The sequence below is a fragment of the Aulostomus chinensis genome, chromosome 19 (genome assembly GCF_037954235.1).
Source record: "Aulostomus chinensis isolate RoL2024-O1b breed Wild chromosome 19, RoL_Achi_v1.0, whole genome shotgun sequence".
In the NCBI taxonomy this organism is placed as follows: domain Eukaryota; kingdom Metazoa; phylum Chordata; class Actinopteri; order Syngnathiformes; family Aulostomidae; genus Aulostomus; species Aulostomus chinensis.
The window spans coordinates 21,372,952-21,393,122 of record NC_141338.1 but is presented as its reverse complement, the minus strand read 5'-3'; the positions used below and the strand labels follow the sequence as shown (position 1 = coordinate 21,393,122).

The 20,171-nt window shown below is 47.5% G+C and overlaps 1 protein-coding gene across 4 annotated transcripts; it reads left to right on the top strand.

Annotated features, from left to right (window-relative positions):
• The first annotated feature begins 513 nt into the window (after positions 1 to 513).
• On the top strand, positions 514 to 19,981 carry il6st (interleukin 6 cytokine family signal transduce). 4 transcript variants are annotated; one of them, XM_086187239.1, is made up of 17 exons: positions 1,291 to 1,456; positions 1,560 to 2,030; positions 2,336 to 2,411; positions 3,915 to 4,217; positions 6,705 to 6,849; positions 7,088 to 7,242; positions 10,815 to 10,969; positions 11,293 to 11,455; positions 11,994 to 12,076; positions 12,385 to 12,649; positions 14,655 to 14,825; positions 15,569 to 15,670; positions 16,217 to 16,363; positions 16,448 to 16,588; positions 16,852 to 16,948; positions 17,187 to 17,268; positions 17,432 to 19,981. In XM_086187239.1, the coding sequence occupies exons 3-17, from the start codon at positions 2,348 to 2,350 to the stop codon at positions 18,023 to 18,025; spliced, it is 2,667 nt and encodes an 888-aa protein (XP_086043365.1). In that variant the 5' UTR covers positions 1,291 to 1,456; positions 1,560 to 2,030; positions 2,336 to 2,347; the 3' UTR covers positions 18,026 to 19,981. The 4 variants fall into 4 exon arrangements, with proteins under 4 accessions (XP_086043364.1, XP_086043366.1, XP_086043365.1 ...); XM_086187238.1 differs by lacking the exons at positions 1,291 to 1,456; positions 1,560 to 2,030 and adding an exon at positions 514 to 812; XM_086187241.1 differs by lacking the exon at positions 3,915 to 4,217 and having other exon boundaries at positions 1,292 to 1,456.
• The last annotated feature ends 190 nt before the right edge of the window (positions 19,982 to 20,171 follow it).

Sequence of the window (20,171 nt, the reverse complement as noted above, 5' to 3'; positions counted from 1 at the left end):
ATCCATTCATTTTCCTTCCACTTATTCCTGTTGAGGGTGGCGGGGGGGGGGGGGGGGTGGAGCCTATCCCAGCAGCCTTCCCCCTGGACAGGTCACCAGTCCATGGCAGGGCCAACACATAGATACAGACAACCATTGGCTCTCCCAGCCACGCCTACGGTCAATTTAGAGTCTGGATTAACCTGGTCCCTCTTGATGTCTTTGGACTGTGGAGGAAGAATGTTTGGTTTCCCCTGTGACTTGTTAAAATGGGTCCACCTTTGATGACTATTGGGTTAACGAACCTGTTATTATCTGAGAAAACAAGACAATGGAGCATCTCGTGTCCTCATCTTGTCTGGTTCTAACCAGGAGCTCCAGTGCGACACCCCGTGGTGAAACTCAGTACTCTGGTCAAGTTAAGTACCATTTCCTTCACCAGCTCGCTGAGCCTGAGCCGACACGCACACTCACAGGAATGTTTTTTCACTTCGCTCTGCCTGTGTCCCTCGTTCAGCTGTGCTAACACACTGCTGCTCCTTGCAGCGAGTGTAAGGAGCTGTGTGTCCAGACGCTGTGAGCCGTCCTCCACCGCGAGTGCAGCCCACTCTGGCGCGTAGTTTTTCTGCACAAGTTGCTGTTTTAGCGAGCGCTCGTCATCCTTGCGTGCACAGCATCGTGATACTTGAGCAGATCCTGTCTCCTCTCAGCTGCTCTTTCAGGTCACATGGGTCTGAGACGCAGACCTTCAGTGACACAGTCCACGTCTCTGTCGGGGCTCTCCCCCTGCTCGTCTTCTCCTGTAGACAAGCATGTCTACACGGGTGAGTCAGGTGAGTGCGTCCGCGCTCAAATGTGACTTTCCTAGCACGTCCACAGTGGAGAATGTGTCGCGCTTCAGGGCTTGGGCTCCAAGTAGGGCGTGAAGGGGGTTATGTTTGGTCTCCAGGCAGAACTGTATTCGTTTGAGGTAACCCTGAAACTGTTCCTGGACACACACGCCTCCCTTTTCTAACATGAGCCTACCGATGCTCAGATGGAGTGAGTGACCCCACTTCATAAGTCACAGGCTTCCATTCTTCCTCCAACTCCCGGAGAAAAATGCCTTCCCACCCAGAGAATGATGCATGCATCAGCTAACAGCATGGTGCTCCTGTTTTATTATTGTTTTATCTTAAATTATCATATTGGTAAGTTTAATGTTTTGGTGCAAGACAAAACGGTTTTTTTAGTGCAATAATATTTCGATGATATATATTATTTTTGGATTTTTTTGAATCCCTGAGCAGAACCCTGAACAAACGGAAGCACGATGAGAGAACACTGTAGATTTGAGGTCTGTTTCTCGTAAAAGGTCCTTTTGCTCAGAATCAGCGGGATCAGTTCCGAGGAAAGGGCTCAATGTTTATGGGGTGATGATGGAGGTCAGGCACCGGAAATGAGAGGAAACATCATGTTGTTGCCAAAACTTTCAAAGGTATGTGAGAAAGATGTGTTTGGTGTGTGATCGAGATCTGCGAGCTCACAACATGTTTCACGTTAAGATAAACACACAAGTAAAACGGCCATTTTCTGACAAGGGCACCGTAGAAGATGGTCCAAAAAGAGTCCAAACAAATGCATTCCATGGAGGACGGGGGCGAGGACTTACTGGAAAACAGCTCCGCTTGACCTGAGCCAGCGGAAACGGAACATTTGATTGGCCCAACATATTCGACAGGACGTTTCTCTGGCCACTCAGCACGTCGGTGCCCGCCTCGAGGATCCGGACTGACTTGTACACTGCCAGCAGCGGGTCCGCGCCTCGGCCCGTGTGCGTCATCGGCCCATCCCTCTCATGTGAGATCTGTGAAATCGGCGCAACGCCGCCGCCGACGGTTGCGACACAGTGTTGGTTGACGGGAAATGGGTGGTCCTTACTCCGCTTCTTTAGGGTCCCGTAAAAAAGTGACGTTTGTCTGACTCGAGTGGCCGATAATCAGCGTTTCCTTCTCGGATTCAGGGTATCGATGCAGTAAGATTGGGGGCAGACCGAAGCTGGTACCGGGGAGGTGAGTACAGGCCTGTTCCTGGTGCGAGGAGAGAACATGGCGGGCGGCGAAGAGCCGTTCTGACGGTTCTAAAAATTCGCTAAATTACACAGCCGCGCGCGACCAGGAACACCTCCTCGGCGCTGTTTGTTGGGTACATGGTACTAGTACTAGTACTGTGGTCCTTAGTATCAAGAGACACGATGGCACAGCCGATGATAGCCACGTTTATGTAGGCACGTCGTTGATGGTGCTGAGGAGTAAACGTGTGTGTGTGTGTGTGTGTGTGTGTGTGTGTGTGTGTGTGTGTGTGTGTGTGTTGCCAGCTCGGCTTCATCATGATGTCCGCCAGAGAGCTCGTGCTGCTGCTGCTGCCGCTGGTCGCCTGCGTCGCCACAGCTGGTCAGTACCCTTGACCTTATTGAATCAACTTGTGTGTGTGTGTGTCTGTGTGTGTCTGTGTCTGTGTGTGTCTGTGTGACCTCGACTCTGACCCCTGGGGAACAGACCCAGTAACCCCACCACAGGGAATCATGACTCACTCACACACTCACTCTCAGGGAACTTGCAAGGATGTGTGCCTTGTGAAGAAATGTCCGTCCGTCTGTCCGTCCATCTTCTACTTCTTATCCTGTTAAGGGTCGTGGGGGGGGGGGGGGGTGGAGCCTATCCCAGCAGCCTTCAGGTGAGAGGCGGGGTTCACCCTGGACAGGTCACCAGTCCATCTCAGGGCCAACACAGAGAGACAGACAACCATTCACACTCTGTCACACCTACGGTCAATTTAGAGTCTGGATTAACCTGGTCCCCTCTTGATGTCTTTGGACTGTGGAGGAAGCTGGAGTACCAGAGAGAACCCAGCAGGAACAGGGAGAACATGGAGACTCACCCAGAAAGACCCTGTGATGGAGCCGGGACTGGAACCTGGAACCTTCTTGCTGTGAGGCCACAGTGCTGATCACTGCACCGCCGTGAAGAAATGTCACTGCAGAAATTAATAAATAATAACACATTAGATTATTACATTTTTTGGTAGAAAATCCGAACAAGGCATTTCTTTTATTGAAACTTTGTTTTAAAAAAACAGCAGTCCTCCTAAAAGAGGCAGCTGAACGTGTTTGTTGTCAAGTCGAAGCTGGAGCTGTGTCTGGAGGAGGAGTCGGCTGGATCCACAAGCAGCAATCTAACGGGGCTGAGAGGTGAAGCGTGCAGTGAGAGAACATGCAGCCACCCACTTTGATATCATCTGTAGAAATGAGGAAATGAAAGGAAGCGTCCTCTCGCTCTCGGGAGGCGAGAGAGAAGATTCACTTCATTGAACAACTCCACTCCCTGCAGAAGTTCAGTGTTTACATCCTCAAGTTCTGTAGAACACACCGTCCTTCATTCAAGGCCGCCTCAGCAACCCCTCCACTGACTTACGAGCTCCTTTCCCCGAAAGAGGCTTCAACCTTCAGTCAGTCAGAAGGAGACCCACGATGTTCTCTCAGTCTCGTAGAACATGAAGGTAAACTTCAAGGGGAAAGTGGGCCCAAGTCTAAGAGTGTAGGTCGTTTTCAGACATGTTAAACTCTTCTTTCACGGGTTATTAAGTTTTGAAGAGCAGAAAAATGTCCCTGTGATGAAGAAAGACTGGAGCAGGAGCAAACTGAAAGTGGACTTGCTGGAACTTGACCGCCTCCCTTTTGTCCAGTGGAGGACTTTGAGCTCAGCTCTGATCATGTGTGTCCGTGGAGAGGCAGAGGACGTGCCTCTGACGTGTTTGGGTCCGGCGCAGGTCTGATCGCTCCATGTCCTGCTCTCATGTCTTGTTGTGTCCTCGTCCGTGTCTGTGTCTGACTGTTACTGCTCGGTGGCTCTGAGGTCGCGCTAGTATGCTACAGTGTCGGCATCCTTTGTTTTCAGAATATGTCAACCATCTGGTGATCAGCCCTCTAAGTCCCGTGCTGGAGATTGGGACGAACTTCACGGCTACATGCGTGATCGTCAACACAGACGAAGCTACAGCGGACAACCTTTACTGGAACATTTCCAGGACTACCATACCAGAAGACCAGTACACCAAGATCAACCAATCAGCGCTTAGTGTTACGATTCCTGTTCGGGGGGAAAACCCTGAATGGTTGTTCTGCCTCTGCAAGACAGTGTCACCCTATATTTTCCTAAACAATGGCAGATTCATGAACGCCATCTTCCTCACCAAAGGCTGTAAGTTCTCCTATGCAGATCTTCAACTCCACATCTGACCACCTGTGATTGAATTGGGTCTCAGTAAAGCCTCGTTCCCATCCGCTATGACCCGCTTACACCTCTTCTTGCTCCTGCAGTGGGGACGTTATTTCTCAGGTCACATGACCACGTAGGGCTGAAACAATTCCTCAAGTAATTTGATTAGTAAAATTTGCCTCGAGGCCTCGTTTAAATCTGGTTTTGCACGTAGGAGTGGGCAAAGAAATTTGGTTTTAAACAGCTGAATAATTTAAGACCAGAGCATTGATAAGCTTGAGTTTAAGTTTTGATATAATTTATTATCACACTGCTGCAGCGTCTCGCCTGTCTGCATCAGTGCACTTACTCTATACACGTGCATGCAGTACGTACACACACACACACACACACACACAGACAGGAGGTCAGCGTGTTCCTCTCACCCTGTCTGTCTGATCTGGTGACTTCCTTCATCAGCAGGATGTTTTTTTCAAAAGCCAACTTGCCTTTATTTTTGCTTCCATGTATAAACTCACGCACGATTCAGTTTCCACAGCAGAGAGCTGCGTGTGGAGGAGACTTGTTAAAGACCGTTTATTAAAACAGTGGAGACTGCCATGATGGTGAATGACGTCAACACACCCAGGTGTGCTCATCAGATTGAACAGCTGTATCAGGAGGCCCTAACTTTAAACAGGAGAGTCTGAGTCTCTCTGTCAAACACTCAGACCTCCTCAGAGTGAACAAGTGAGGGAGGAGAGGAGGACAGACTGATCACTAATCAATCGCGGATGCCGTCGTCCTCTGGGACTGGTTCAGAAAATAAGAATGCCACAACCTGAGTGTCCGCACAAATAAAGTCTGTGTGTGAAACCTTGCAGAGTGTAACATCCCGCTGTCCACAGACAGTCCGCTGTCGTTAGTTTGACAGAAAGACAGAGGGGGGCGTGTCTAGAAGGGAACCCGTGAAACATCGTGTCATCGTGGACAAGGTGTGCCTCTCCAAAAATGGAAACTATACATAATACTAACTCATAAGAGGAGTAATAGGTGGCGCGTTGGTGAACCAAACCCCCGTAGGACCCTTTCGTACTTCAGTCAAAAGTAAAGTTAAAACAGTAAAAGTACAGTCAAAATAAAGTTACTTTACTTCCTACTTTAACATTAACATTTCATACTTGTCCATTTGAGACTCGTCTTACTTTCTCTTTTGGAAAGTACCATTGCTCTTGAATAAAGCAAAAGTTATGTAATCGAAAAAATTGCAGAATGCGCAATACTTCTTGTCTGGTTACTCGATTAATCGATAGATTACTGGATTACTCAAAGAATCAGTAGCTGCAGCCCTGTGACCACGCAGAAGACACAGGTGTTTGTGGGCTCCGCACAATTGTGGAGTAAATTGTGTCCGGCTTCTTGCACGAACTAATAGTTCACCCTTTAGACTGGTCGTAAATACAACACGACTTCCTCACTGGTATGTGTTGTAGTACTGTTACTACTACAGGCATGTCCTGTAGTAGTGAGTGAGGTAGTCAAGGAAGCAGCCAGCCAGAAGCAACTTGACCTTGAAACTTAAAACACCTGGAAACTTGAGAGTGGACATTTGACGTCTGATGTAAATATTCATGGCAATTTGTGTTTTCTGCCCTTTTTAAATTTGTCGGTGAGCTATGCAGCGTATTGCAATGTATTGTGGTATTGTATACTGAGGCCCTTGCCAGTACCTACAGGAGTAACCTCCAGGACGTGATGCACGTTCATTCTGTGCTGGTTTTGAAAAACAGACAGAAAACCATCAGAACCGTGGTGACTGTCCTCCATGCTGCTTTTACTACTGTGACCAAAAATTGTGTCTGAGCCCAAAATGCTCTTTAACAGTGCTGTTATAGAACACAGCAGCAGGTTCACTTGGGTCTGAAAACTGTGTGCACAGTGGGAAACAAGTACATTTGAATTTTTTTTGTATCCGTTGCTTTCGGAAGTGAAAGTGCAGAGCTGTTCCATAGCAGATGATGTTCAGGATGTGGAGTAGCACCGTCTACTGACCAGTTGCCATTGCGTTGTAAAGACTAGCATGAAGAGTGTCTGAGGTTAGGCGTGAACCCCTGCAGAGGGGGTCCGGGCATCAACTGAAGGTCAATTCGCTGGGATTATTTATATTCATGTCAATTTTTAATTGTGTGTATTGATTCATTGTAGTTGTTCACAAGAATGCAGCAGATTGTGTTGGTCATTTAAAGTGCTACTGCACTGAAAAAGTTTGATTCTTTGGAGTACTCATACTTAGTACTGCAACTGTGAATGAGTTTGAAAGTGCCAGCTGGTCACACTGGTTCACTACATTACACTGGATGATGAGTTTGACAGGTGGCAAACAGACATTAGTGGCCCCCCCAATGTGTGCTTTTTGTTGTGAAAAAAGATCAGAAGTTACAGCTGAAGAGGGCTAATGAGATGTTTGTGCGTTGTTTGTCCCACTGTCAGATCGTCTTGAGAAAGTGGTGAATCTGACCTGCGTGGCAGTCCAAGAGGCATCGTATATCTCCTCCACCATCAGCTGTGCGTGGGACACAGTACCCCAGTCCACCCATCTCGCTGTCACATACTCACTGATCGTCCAAGTCATCTCGTGAGTACACCCTGAGACGCCGTCAACATTTGGCTGTGGAACGTTATCAGTTACTTTTGGCAAAAGTGGCTGTTGAGGAAGTGAAGGGAGTGATTTGTTCATGTAGAAGGACCTGGTCATTCCATTGATCTCCTGGTTTGAGTTGTATCGGGAGACATGAATGTCCGTGTGTGTATCTGTGTCAGTGCTGACTTGCTGTGTGAATTCCACTAAACCGACTCAAATGTTTTGTTTACAGTGTTCAGACTTTTAACGTGTCGACATCTAAAACAAGCGCCAAGGTGAATCTGGACGTTTTCCCCAATCACATGATGATGGAGATCTGGGTAGAGGCCTGGAGCCGCCTGGGGAGTGTGGAGTCCAAGCATCTGAAAGAAGATGCCTGCTGGTTTGGTAAGTTCCATCTTGCAGAATTGCCTGAGTGTGGGTATGTAGCACTGCTGTTTGTTATGAGGAGGGATGAGCGAGTGCAGCATTATCAGTATCTGTAGCTGGAGGGGGCGTGGTTTAATCTGGGCACGGGCGAGTTTAGAATGTGGTTGTGGGTTAACATGGAAGGGTGTGGTTTTCTCAGAATTGCTTTCAAGAAGCTGATAAGGGTTGATCAAAAGTTAAAAAGCCTCAGATTAAGCTTTCAACCAAGTCAAGTCAATTTTATTTGTTTCGTGCCAAATCACAACAAAAGTTCTCTCATGACTCTTAACAAGTAGAGCAGGTCCAGCACCACTCCTTCAATGAATCTACACCCAACAATTCTCCATCAGCAAGCACATCCTGCAACAGCGGCGACGAAAACCTTCCTTTTAACAGGCAGAAACATTGAGCAGATCCAGGATCAGTGGGGAGGTCTGCTTTGACCGGTTGGGGGAAGGAGAGCAGGACAGAGACAAAGACAGATAATGGAGGAAGACAGATACACAGAAGGAAAGAGAGGGACAGAGATAAATAGAGAGAAAGGAGGAGAGACTGATGGACAGACGGGGAGGTGAGCAGGTGGAGCTACGGGTGGAAGCTGGAGCCTCTTCAGGTCTGCAGCCTCCTCCAGCAGCAGCATCAGTCAGGGGTCTGGGAAGTGGGGAAGGACAAAGACTGGAGAAGAAGATGAGTTAGTAACATGTATGAGTACAGAAGGAGGAGAGAGAAGCCCAGTGCACCATGGGAGATCCCCCAGCAGTCTAAGCCTATAGCAGCATATCTAAGGCCCAGCCTAAGCCAAGCCCAACTATAAGCCCTGCCTCCCTCCTGTGAAACTGGGAGACAGTTCCACAGGAGGGGAGCCTGATAGCTGAAGGCTCTGGCTCCCAGTCTACTGTTAGAGACTCTAGGAACCACCAGGAACCCTCCATCCTGGGAGCGAAGGGTTCCAGCTGGATAATAGGGAACTAGGAGCTCTGTCAGGGATGAAGGAGCCTGATTGTTGAGGACTTTGTATGTTAGAAGGAGAATTTTGAATTCTATTCTAAATTTGGCAGGGAGCCATGCAGAGAAGCAGTCCAGGAGAGACATGGTCTCTTCTACCAGTTCTAGTCAACACGCGGGCAGCAGCATTCTGGACCAGCTGGAGAGTCTTTAGGGACTTATTAGTCCAGCCTGATAGGGGGGAGTTAATGTGGGAGTTAAAGGTCAGATCCTGATCAAAGAAAACTCCTAGGTTCCTTACGGTCGTGCTGGGGGCCAAGGTTATACCTTCCAGGGTACCTGTCTCATTAGATAGGGTGTCTCTAAGATGTTTCGGGCCCAGGACAATGACTTCAGTTTTATCAGAGTTTAATGAAAGGAAATTATGGGTCATCCAAGTTTTTATTTCCTTCAGACAGGCCTCCAGTTTAGTCAGCTGATTTGTTTCATGAGGATGCATTGATAAGTACAGCTGAGTGTCGTCAGCATAGCAGTGAAAATTAATTGAGTGTTTCCTGATCATGTGACCTAGAGGAAGGAAATACATAGTGAAGAGGACTGGTCCAAGCACAGAGCCTTGAGGAACACCATAACTGACTGTCGTGGTTTCAGAAGAACCATCATTAACTAGTACCAAGTGAGGTCGATCTAGTAAATATGACCTGAACCAGTTTAGTGCAGTTCCTTCAATGCCAATGACATGTTCCAGTCTCTGTAGAAGGATATGGAGGTCACTGGTATCAAAAGCTGCACTAAGATCTAATCAGACCAGCACAGAGACCAGTCCCTCATTTGGTGCCAGTAGGAGGTCACTGGTAACTTTGACTGGTTCTGTTTCTGTGCTATGATGAGCCCTAAAACCTGATTGGAAATCCTCTAATAGGCTGTTGCTATGGAGACGTCACACAGCTGTTTAGCAGCTGCTTTCTCCAGAATTTTGGAGAGGAATGGAAGATTTGATGTTGGTCTGTAGTTGGTAGAACTTCTGGATCCACGGTTGTTTTTTTGAGAAGGGGTCTAATTACTGCTCCTTTAAAGGACTGAGGGACGGAACCAGATACCTGCGACACATTGATCGTATCTCAGAGAGAGGTGCTAACGAGGGGTAGAGAGTCCTTTAGCAGCTTAGTTGGGATGGAGTCTAGGAGACAGGTGGAGGTTTAGAGGAGGAAATTATTGAACTGAGCTCATCAAGGCTAACAGTAGAAAAACTGTCAAAGTGTACGTCTGGTCCTCTAGAGCTTGTGGGGTTATAGAAGCTGTGTTGTCAGCTGATGCAGGAAGAGAAGAATTTTCTCTCTAATTAGTAGAATTTTGTCATTTAAGAAGTCCATGAAATCTTTGCTACACACAGAAACAGGAATGCTAGGTTCAGTAGAGCTGTGGCTCTCTGTCAGTCTGGCTCCAGTCCTGAAGAGGAACCTGGGTTGTTCTTGTGTTCCTCTATTAGTGCTGAGTAGTCGGCTGCTCTCGCTATACGAAGGGCTTTCTTATAACTTTTGAGGCTGTCTTGCCAGACTACATGAGACTCCTCCAGTTTGGAGAAGCACCATATTCTTTCTAGTTTCTGAGTTTTTGTTGAAGCTGTCTGGTTTCAGAATTGTACCAAGGTGCTTGTTTCCTTGGATTTCACGTTTTCTAGTCCAGAGTCCAGAGTTGTTCTTGAGGTGCCTGCTGCACTTTGATAAAATGATCAATTTGGGAGGGACTAAGGTTGACAACATTGTCCTCTGTAACAATGGGACATGACACTGAATTTAGCACCAATGGAATCGCTTCCTTAAATCCAGCTGTGGCCTGATCAGACAAACATCTGGAAACCACCGTTTTCCTGAGTGGAGTGTAGTTGATTAGTGCAAATTCAAAAGTGATTAATTGATGGTCTGATAAAAGTGTTCTGTGGAAATACAACTAGATGTTCAGCTTCAGTTCCACATGTTAGGAGGAGGTGGAGGGTGTGGTTGTGGCGGTGAGTCGGTTCATGGACAGACTGATGGAAACCAACTGAGTCTAGAAGAGAGAGAAATGCAGCACCAGACTGTCGTTATCAACATCCTCATGAATATTGAAGTCTCCTACAATCATGACTTGATCTGATTTAGAACTAAACTGATAGAAACTCTGAGAATTCAGATCAGAATTCAGAGTCAGGACCAGGAGGACAGGACACAATGATAAATAAGAGTGGCTGTAGAGTTTTCCAGGTTGGATGAGACAAACTGAGAATCAGGCTTTCAGATGAATTGAAACTTGTTTTGGGTTTGGGATTTATTCCTAGACTTCTGTCAAAAATGGCAGCAACTCCACCTCCTCGACTGGTGTTTCTGACCAGCAGACTAAACCAAGAGTTACCAGAACAGCTCAGCTGGATGCTGACTGACTGGTGATGTGGAGCAAATCCTGACTGCTGCTTTAGTCTCACTGTCACTGCTCACTCTATATCACTCATTGTCCTGAGGAGAGGAGAGTTTCAGATTAAATAAAGCATAAAATAGAATGAGTGCAAGAGGGTGTATGTGTCTGTTTGCACACATGTTCTTGATATGCTGTTGTGCTTTTTGCTGCAGTGAAAACAAACCCTCCAGGAAATGTGACGTTCATCTCTGAGGAGACCTTTCCCTCCTCCCTGCTCATAAACTGGACTCCTCCTATTGCTAAGGAATATTTGAAATTGATGTATGAGATCCGATTCTGCTCCAGTGGATCTCAGACTTGGACCTACGTAAGTATTCATGTGTCTCCGTCCACCTGTATCAACTGCACCACCTGTATGTACCACTGACGTACACTATCTCCAACTATGATCCTGTCTGAGACCAGACATGGCTTTGCTTGCAATGTAAACAAACTGCATCCTGTATCATTCTTAACGTGGAACTGTTCTGTCTTTTTTCATTTTGGCAGCCACGTATTTACGTACAATAGCATTATTATTACACATTTACATATTAGATTTCATAAGTGTGGCTAATCAGAAGTCTGCTCCTGGCCTTCCCGAACCACAAGGTAACAAAATAAAGAAGGGATGTGTTAATTGCCCTCCAGGTACCTCTTGTGGACACCGCCAAGGATATACAGTCATTCAGACTGCAGAGCCTTCGACCAGACACCGTTTATATCACCCAGGTGCGCTGCAAAAACACCAGGGAGGGTCACGGCTACTGGAGCGAATGGAGCGCCAATATCACACAGAGAACGCCAGAGGCTGGTGAGTGTCACAGCTACTAGCTTAGGCTACTTACCAGTGTATGAACACTGCGGTTGTTTGTAGGTGGAGCAGTTCATCAGGCAGCACCTAAGAGTTTGAGATTCCCCAGCCTTTATCCCTCTGAACCTTAGCAGAATCGTGTCCCTGATGAAAGGACTCCAGTGGGAGGGTGGGGGCTTACACTGGTCCACAATGGAAATGTTGTTAATTTTTTTGTCTTTGTAGTTTTCTTATAAAAAATCAAAGCTGTTGGTCATGAATGTTGGTGTCTTTGAGTCAATCAAGGCCTCAGCCTGCAGAATTTCACGCGGTACCTCAGGTTATTTTATTGTGTTTCATAAGATTTCATTGAAAAGTTGAAAAATCTGTCTCCACAGTTATTTGTAACCATGAAGAGTCACACAGTTGTTGTTAAGCGTCCATAGCAGTAGAGCAGTGTTCAACAACCGTGACATTAACACACTCTTGACATCTGCTTCCAAGCCTTCTCAGTGTTAGAAGCCATGCCATCTCTGATGTTTGCTTCTCCTTCTTCCAGAACCAGCTGGTAAACCGGACTTGTGGAGAATCATTGCAGAGGGTGACAATGAAAATGAACGACAAGTGCTGTTCATCTCTAAGGTACATCACATGCACACAGTTACAGCCACTGGTTTGTGAGCGCTGTTACAGTAAGTTTGTCTGTAGTTTGGACCCAAAAAGAAAGGGTCTAGCTTTAAATATGCCCCAGTGAACTGATGTTCTGATGTGCTCATGATGTGGAACTTAAAATATTTGAACACACAGGTCAGTGACATGAAATGAGTAGCAACCACAACACTGCTGAACAGCACCCAGTTCTTTTCTTTAGTAAGATGAGATTCCTCAAACCTTAACCCCTGCAGTGCTGTTGAACTCTCAACATGAAGTGTGTTGCTTGTCCCTGTCAGGACCCACCCTTTCCCAATGGGAAGATAACCAGCTTCAACATAAAGTTTCAAACCCAAATGGATAAATGGAAAAATGGAAGTCTGGAGTGGGAGAAGATCCCTGTCATCACGTCAGAGGCAGAGAGTCTCCGCAGCCAGAGGACGATCACCAGCCTCAAACAGATTCACCTGGCTGACAAGCAGACGGTCCGGTTCCATGTCATCGCCTTCAATTCAGTAGGAGGGTCAGCAGAGGCATCGCTGAGCATCTCGGAGAAAGCTCATAGTAGGTGTTCACCATGAGTCAGCAGCCACACATGCCGGCAGCCACACATGCCCATGCCGGCAGCCACACATGCCCATGCCGTCAGCCACACATGCCCATGCCAGCAGTCACACATGCTGGCAACCACACATGCTGGCAACCACACATGCCGGCAGCCACACATGCCGGCAGCCACACATGCCGGCAGCCACACATGCCAGCAGCCACGCTGTGTAAGTGTGTAAACCGTCTCCCCAGTACAGCAGCTACAAGCTCATCTGTGCCCATCTATAAGCCATTGAGTAAATAAGGGTGTAATGTTGCAGTTACTGCATATTCCAAGTTTTCATCAGAGTGCGTGTGATTGCAGTGGAATCACACAATTTTAAGAGCCTGTTAGAGGAACCTTACTACATTAACTAACACACTTAAGTACAGAACAGGTACTGGTTACCCCTCCACTTATGTGTGTATTTATACATGTGTGAATATTTCCTGCTGGAAACCAAAGAAGTATTTCCAAACAGAAGACATGCTGTCCACAGAGGGGGAAGGACATCAACCTCTGTCTATAATTTAGCTCCGTTGTAAAAGTAAATGTGATGAAGAATGATTATTTTGTTAAACACTTCTTCAATTACTTTCCTGAACATTTACTATTTTGTGATGTTTGTATAACATCAGAAAAGTTTGATTTGTAGATGTGCTGTCAGTTTCACAGAATCTGACAAGTAAGATAAAATGAACCTTTAATACAAACACATCCAGTAAAGAGTCAAAGTGGTTCAGTCAAAATGATATCACTGTTTGGATGCAGTGTACCAATCAAGGTAACCCAGCATGAAGTATTGGGGTATATTGCAGTCATGGATGCTAGTAGGGTTTGACCATCTCCTTCCTGCTGATCAGACTGGGTGCCCTGACCATGGGCTGCCGGGGTGGTGGACCCTCTGCCCGAATTTCCGGATAGTGCCCCTTGGCACTCCGGTTTGGCCCCTGGACCAGGAAGGCTAGACTCCCTGTCGGCTGGTTGCGGCGGTAACGGGGGTCGTTTTTATTTATTTTGTCTGGGGGTGGCGGTCCCGGACGCGGGTGCCTTTGTCTCACCTCAGCAGGTGGGCACGGGCCTCTCGGGTGAGTGTCCCTGGCCTCAGCTCGTGCTGCGGGGGGGTTTCCTGGTGGGCCCGGGGTCCTCTGTCTCCCCTGCCTCTCTGTGGACTGCCTCCAGGCGGGGGTTGCTGCTCCTATGCTTTCCTGTGGGTCCTGGCATGGGTTGTGCCTGTGGCTGTCTCCTGGGGTGGGGGTGGCCTGGGGCTCTCTGTGTTCTGGGGGTTTCTGGGTGCCCTGGTGGCTTGGTCCTGACCTGCCTGCGATACTGGACGGGGGGCGTGTTGTTCTGGTCCCCCACATCAGCTACAGTCAGCTACCCACAGCATCCAGAGACAAACCGTAGCACACACACATACACACACATACACACACACGCGCGCGGTGCACAACTGATCAATAATCACACACTCAGACATTTATTTTAAATTATATTAAACCAAATGATAAATGGTACACTGGAAATTCTGCAACCAATGTTTTTCTTTTTTTTCTGTTGTTATTATTGTTGCTGTTGTGTTTTGTTTTTTGTTTTTTTTTGCTACTGTTGTTTTTGTGTCGTCCCCCCCCCCTCCCCCTTGTCTTCCCTATCCTGTCCCTGTTCTCTCTTCCTGTCCACTCCTGAGCCTCAGTCCGGTAGCTTCATCAATGAACCAACACCATTCCTAATAAAATTAAACATAAATGGCAATAGGAGGAGTTTATCAGATTCCTCCTTTGCAGAGTAAAACTGCTTCAGTACAACAAGGCACCAGGAACACTGATGCTGCTGCTGAACAGGACAGGTTAAAAAAAAAAAAAAATTCCCCCACCACAGTCACATCCTGTCTCAAACCCTGTGAATCAACTCCAGTCCTTGGTTGGCTGTTGAGAGCACGGATAACACAAGTGTATTTTTGTGTGTGTGTCTTTCTTGCAGAACTGGCCCCAGTGGAGGCGCTAAAGGTGTGGCCCAAGGAGGGGCAGCTGTGGCTGTCATGGAAACCCCCCATCAACCCAGCTGTGTCGGAGTATGTGGTGCAGTGGGTCAGTAGTGAGGGGATTGACTGGCAGAGGGAGAAGAAAAACACCACACACACCAGCATTAAAGGTCTGTTTCCTCCTTTGCAGGGCACAGATTTGAGAATTAACCATTTCATTCATTTGGTTTCATTGTTTCATTTGTTGTCATGCAAGTTTTTTCAAATCTCTTCTCAAAAATTTAAAAATCTAATTCCATCAGAATGAAGTCGTTGTCCACTACAAAGGCATCTCCTCTGAAATGTATCTTTTAACTTGATGTTGTAAGAGGGTGAGGTTCCGAGAGAGTCCAATACTGTCAGTTGTCCAGGGGATTTAATCTTCAACGTTCTGTTAAGATGATCCACCTCTGCCCCCCATCCATAGTTGCTAAAATTTGGTTTCAGGCTGGGCTCCTCCCACTCTAGAACCTGATGGGGGGGCGTGTCGGTGCCTTCGAGCACCTGAGGGGGGAGTAGGTCAATGTTGTGGTGCTGCCTCGAATCCCATCAGTGCCATGACAAGCCTGAATGGATGAAGGTGCAGGTGTCGTTGGCTCTGTTACCTGGGAGGAAGTCAGTGATGACACAGCACCCTCTAGTGGTAATGCAGCCATCTGCTCCAATGAGTGTGAGCCTTACAAATCTGCCTTGACGACTGTGGTCATGAGCAAAGACTGTTGATATGGGGACAGCTGCTGCTGGGCCTTGATCTGGAGCTTGTCCTCATAGGCTGGACACACAGCACCTGCCTTTGCTAACACAGGCAAGAATGCTCCAGCAGTTCCTCTAAACTGACATCTGACTGTTCTCTCCGTCCTCGTTTGAAATACAGGCTCCATTCAGAAGTTTCTGTGCTACAACGTATCTGTGTATCCAATTTACTCCGGGTGGATAGGGAGGTCAGCAAGTGTGGAAGCCTTTCTGGAGCAAGCAGGTAAAGCAGCACACTGTGAAGACATGTTCTGTACCACAGTATTGTGAGTATTTGCTGGGTTCTGTGTGTGTGTGTGTGTGTGTGTGTGTTGGTCTTCTGATAGCTGGTGCTTGTGCCCATAAGCTGTATCAACTGTTCCTCTCCCGTCATTGCATGAACAGTTCTGATTATTTTGCAGTAACATGTTTTCAACAGAAATGTAATGACTCACTTTGTGTCTAAATGCATGACATGGTCCAGTGGCAAGTGTGTGGCATGTAGAGTTGAGGAGTGGAGGTGTTGGTGGATTACACACCAGCGAGCAGACGTTCCTCAGCAGCCACCTGCTGATTCATGCTAGGAATGTAGTTCCTCTGAGTTCTCTGAGGCAACTCCGATGCGTCTGTTTAATACAAGAGTGATGATGACATGGAGATGATAACTGTGATACCCAAATGTTGTGGAGAAGAGTGATGTCCTACCCACTGGTATGTGGGGAGTTAGTAGTGTAACGCTAGTACATTCATGACTGAATTCATCAGCTGACTCCTGCTGTTGTGCCCACAGCTCCATTGGAAGGCCCCTCTATTGAAATGAACGATAAACCAGGACCCAGTGAGGCAGTGCTGGCGTGGAAGGAGGTCCCCAAGCACAAGCGGCGAGGCTTCATCACCAGCTACACCATATTCTACACCAGTGGGGAGGCACTCAACTGTAGGAACCTGCAGAACCTTCATAGTTGCTTGTCCACCTTTTGAATGACGCTAATGCCAGTCTGATCTGTTTGTTCATCTGCAGCCATAACAGTGTCGGGGAACACCACCTCCTACAAGCTGAAGTCGTTGTTACGCAACACCAAGTATGACGCATGGGTCAGGGCTTGGACCAGCCGAGGCTACGCTGATGGCTTTAACCACACGTTTACCACACTGAAATATGGTATGACTGTGCACACCGTGAACATGTGAAACATCTTTGGTGCCTCCCGTATGTGATGGTGTAGTTTTCACACATTTAAAAGTGCTTCTGCCCTGAGATGAGTTGCAGCCAGCACATCAGCTAAGTGTGTTTTCGCACTACTTGATTTTCTGTATTTATTGGCACGATTTAAACCAAAAGACAGCCGAAGGTTTGGAGTTTTCGCTTTCACTCAGGTTGTAATATTTTCTTTGACGTTATACGATGTTGTGTGCGTCCCTCAGCGCCTGGCGAGATCGAGGTCATCGTGGTGGGGGTCAGCCTGGGCTTCCTGTTTGTTGTTATCCTGACCATGCTGCTGTGCATCTACAAAAGAGATGTGTAAGTTCACATGCCGTTGCTGTCCATCAGACTTTGAAGTACCCATGAATCTCTCCGTTTCAGCAGGCCTACCAGCCAGTGGAGGCTGGACATAGGACACTGTCCCAAGTAGGCCTGTTACCCAGAACTCTGCAAACCTTGTGCTAAGACTCACTATGATGAACAGCACAGTTTTTCTGCCTTTTGGTCCTTAAGTGATAGAGCTGATTTTTAATTCTCGCTGTTTCTTCTCATACAGGATCAAACAGAACTTCTGGCCTCAGATCCCAGATCCTGGAGAGAGCACCATTGGAAACTGGTCTCCTGACTATCCTCTGAAAGTATGCGCTTCTTCACACGGATGCATCTTTGTTCATGACAGCCATTGATTTACATGCACAGTAGCAGATATAATCAGTTTAACAAATATGTCATTATATAGTTGTTAAGTAGATAGAACGTAGTAGCTGAGAGAACTGAGAATTGTCCTTGTGTCGTCCACAGGCAGAGACGCCAAAGGACAATTGTCCATCTGGCATCAGCATTCTTGATGTGGACCCGTGCGATGGAAAGTCTGTGTTTGAGGAAGACAAAGCCAGTCTGCCTCTCAAGAAGGACAAGTATCTGTCTGAGGAACACAGCAGTGGCATTGGAGGCTCCTCCTGCATGTCTTCGCCTCGCCAGAGTGTGTCTGACAGTGATGAGGGTGGAGACATGGCCGACACCACAGCCAGCACCGTCCAGTATTCCTCTGTGGTGGCTGCCAGTGGCTACAAGGGTCAGACTCCCAGCTCCCAACCTCAGCAGGCCATTTTTTCACGGTCCGAGTCCACACAGCCCCTACTGGACTGCGAGGACCACCCAGATATGTTGGTGCAGGAGGGCAGCAGACAGTTCCAGCATTTCCTCCATCAGCCCTGCTTCAGTCTCTCTGCAGGGAACCAAGATTGTAGTGACACTGCTGGGTTGAGCCAGCTGGAGCTTCTGGAGCCTCTGGACTTCTGCCCCCTAGAGGAGGACTCTGAGACCCCCACAGACAGCCAGGCAGCAGCAGGCTCCAGCTACATGCCTCAACTGGGAGGCTACAGGCCCCAGTAAGAACCCACCTGACTGGTTCAGTCTTCTGTGCCTCTGTCCAGGTCAGGCCTTGATTACATGTCTTTGAAGATCTGAAGATAAATGTAATAGTATTTTTTTGCTCTTAACCAAGCATAAAATGGAGCGATACCTTCAGTGCCACTGCTCAACATGTCTGCTCAGCACGACTGTAACGTGTGCTGTACTCAGCATCTTTGGGATACTACTGGTTCTGACTTGTGTCTGTCCTGGCCATCCAGTTGGACCAGTTCCCTGCTGTACCTGGACTCCCTAAACCTGGACCCTATTCTCCTCTCTTTTGGGGTCTGATGCATAGGGAATTAAAATGAGTAGAATCAGTTTTTTGTTGAGCGAGAACGCAGCAACTTGCAGCATGCAAGTCTGTCCACTAAAGCAGAGTCTGTCCAGCTGAGGATGTGGACATGGTGACAGGATCCTCGTCTTCATTCTTGGCTTCCTCTAGCTCACTACTTTGTCCCTCCTGCTTATTAACAGACGCCATTTGAAGCTGCCGTGCTGTGAGGCGTCCTGATACCAGGTCAGCACAGCAACCTCCAGTCCGTCTGCTCTTCATTTCAGCTCCTATTTCACTTCGATTTGTCGCCATTCAGGTGTGAATGATTGATGCTACCAACACGCCGGTCTGCAAGGTGTCGTGTGTGGACATGTTTCCATCATGTGTAGTCGCATCTCCAGCATGTCCCTGTCCCCAAAGGTTGTCATCTCCATGTATGGCACCTCGTTTCCGATCTCTTTGATAACACTAATCTACGACAGCTCTGTGTCCCACTCCTCCTCAGATGGCTGTATGCACACTACAGGACAATCGGGGGGCACTGCTGATTCAAGGCTGGATGGAACTGATTATCAGCCCAAGGGATTTTTTTGATGTGGGTGTTTTTATAGACTGAATTGTAAATATCATATAGACTGAATTGTAAATATCAAGACTGAAATCTGACTGACATGCTGTCATGTGACGGAAACTTCAGTGGAATGTTGCACAGATACCTGCGACAGCCGATGAGAACGAGCGGAACAGACCCCTGGTGGTACGTCAGCCTATGGCTGTAGGCAGCCCCTCGTAGTCTCACATGACGCATCAAACCTTTCTGTCCAACTCACCTCAGCTCTCACAGCGAAACAGGTTGTGCTGATTTGTCTTCTCAAGCCTTGACTTCCCCTCCGCCATGTTAGATTGTATCGGACATCTCGCTAATATCATTCAGGTCAACGTCGCAGGGACTGCATCGTCTCTGAGATGTCTGTTCCACGATGGACAGGTCTGTCATGTAGACATGTAGAATAACAACGTTTCCTCCGTCATGAGGACTAAAGCTGCGTTACAGCCATTTAACGGCGAAAGGTTACAGCGTTCTTGCTCAATATTTGAATGAATGTTATTTGAATGTTTTCAGTTAATTCTGTAGACGCTTGTGCCACGTTACCTGACCTTTGTATTTAACCCTCATCATTTTTTTTTTTACTGCACATACCAAGTTACACTGACAGTCATGCTCAATCATGTTTGAGTGCATTTGAGAAGCAAGGGGGAGGACTGGAGCACTCCGTGCATCCCTGGAGGCCCAGGCTTCACCTGTGGGTTTGGAGTGTTACTCAGTTGATGCACTTCCTGGAGGGACGCGATGCTAGCCATGACAGTTACGCAGGAGTCGTTGGCTGTGTTGAACTTGCTGTGTTGTGTAAACCGCTGGTGTCCGCCGCTTGCTGTACCACTCTGATGTGTCACATAAGTCTATCAAATAGAAAGCCGCTGATCCAGTTTTGGATCCTGACATACTCAAGACTTAAAAGTGTGGTAAGACGAGAGCAGCTGACCGAATGTACTGTTGGTAACTTTCCCAGAAGCATGATTTCAGTGCAGTGTTGTTTGAGGTCAAGTTTCATGGTTTCTGTGAATAATCATTAAAAATATGAAATAAAGTTTTAACTAATGACTGATTTCAGAGTGTTGTGCTTTATGTCTGTGAATACAAGCGGTCCATATGGGTTTGCTCAGGAGGAGAGGGCATGAGCACTGCTCCTTTGGGTTGACAGGAGCCAGCTGGGGTGGGTCAGGCATCTAGTCTCTCAGCTGGTAGGAGACCCAGGACCAGGACCAGGTGGCAGGCTCCTACTTCCGGGT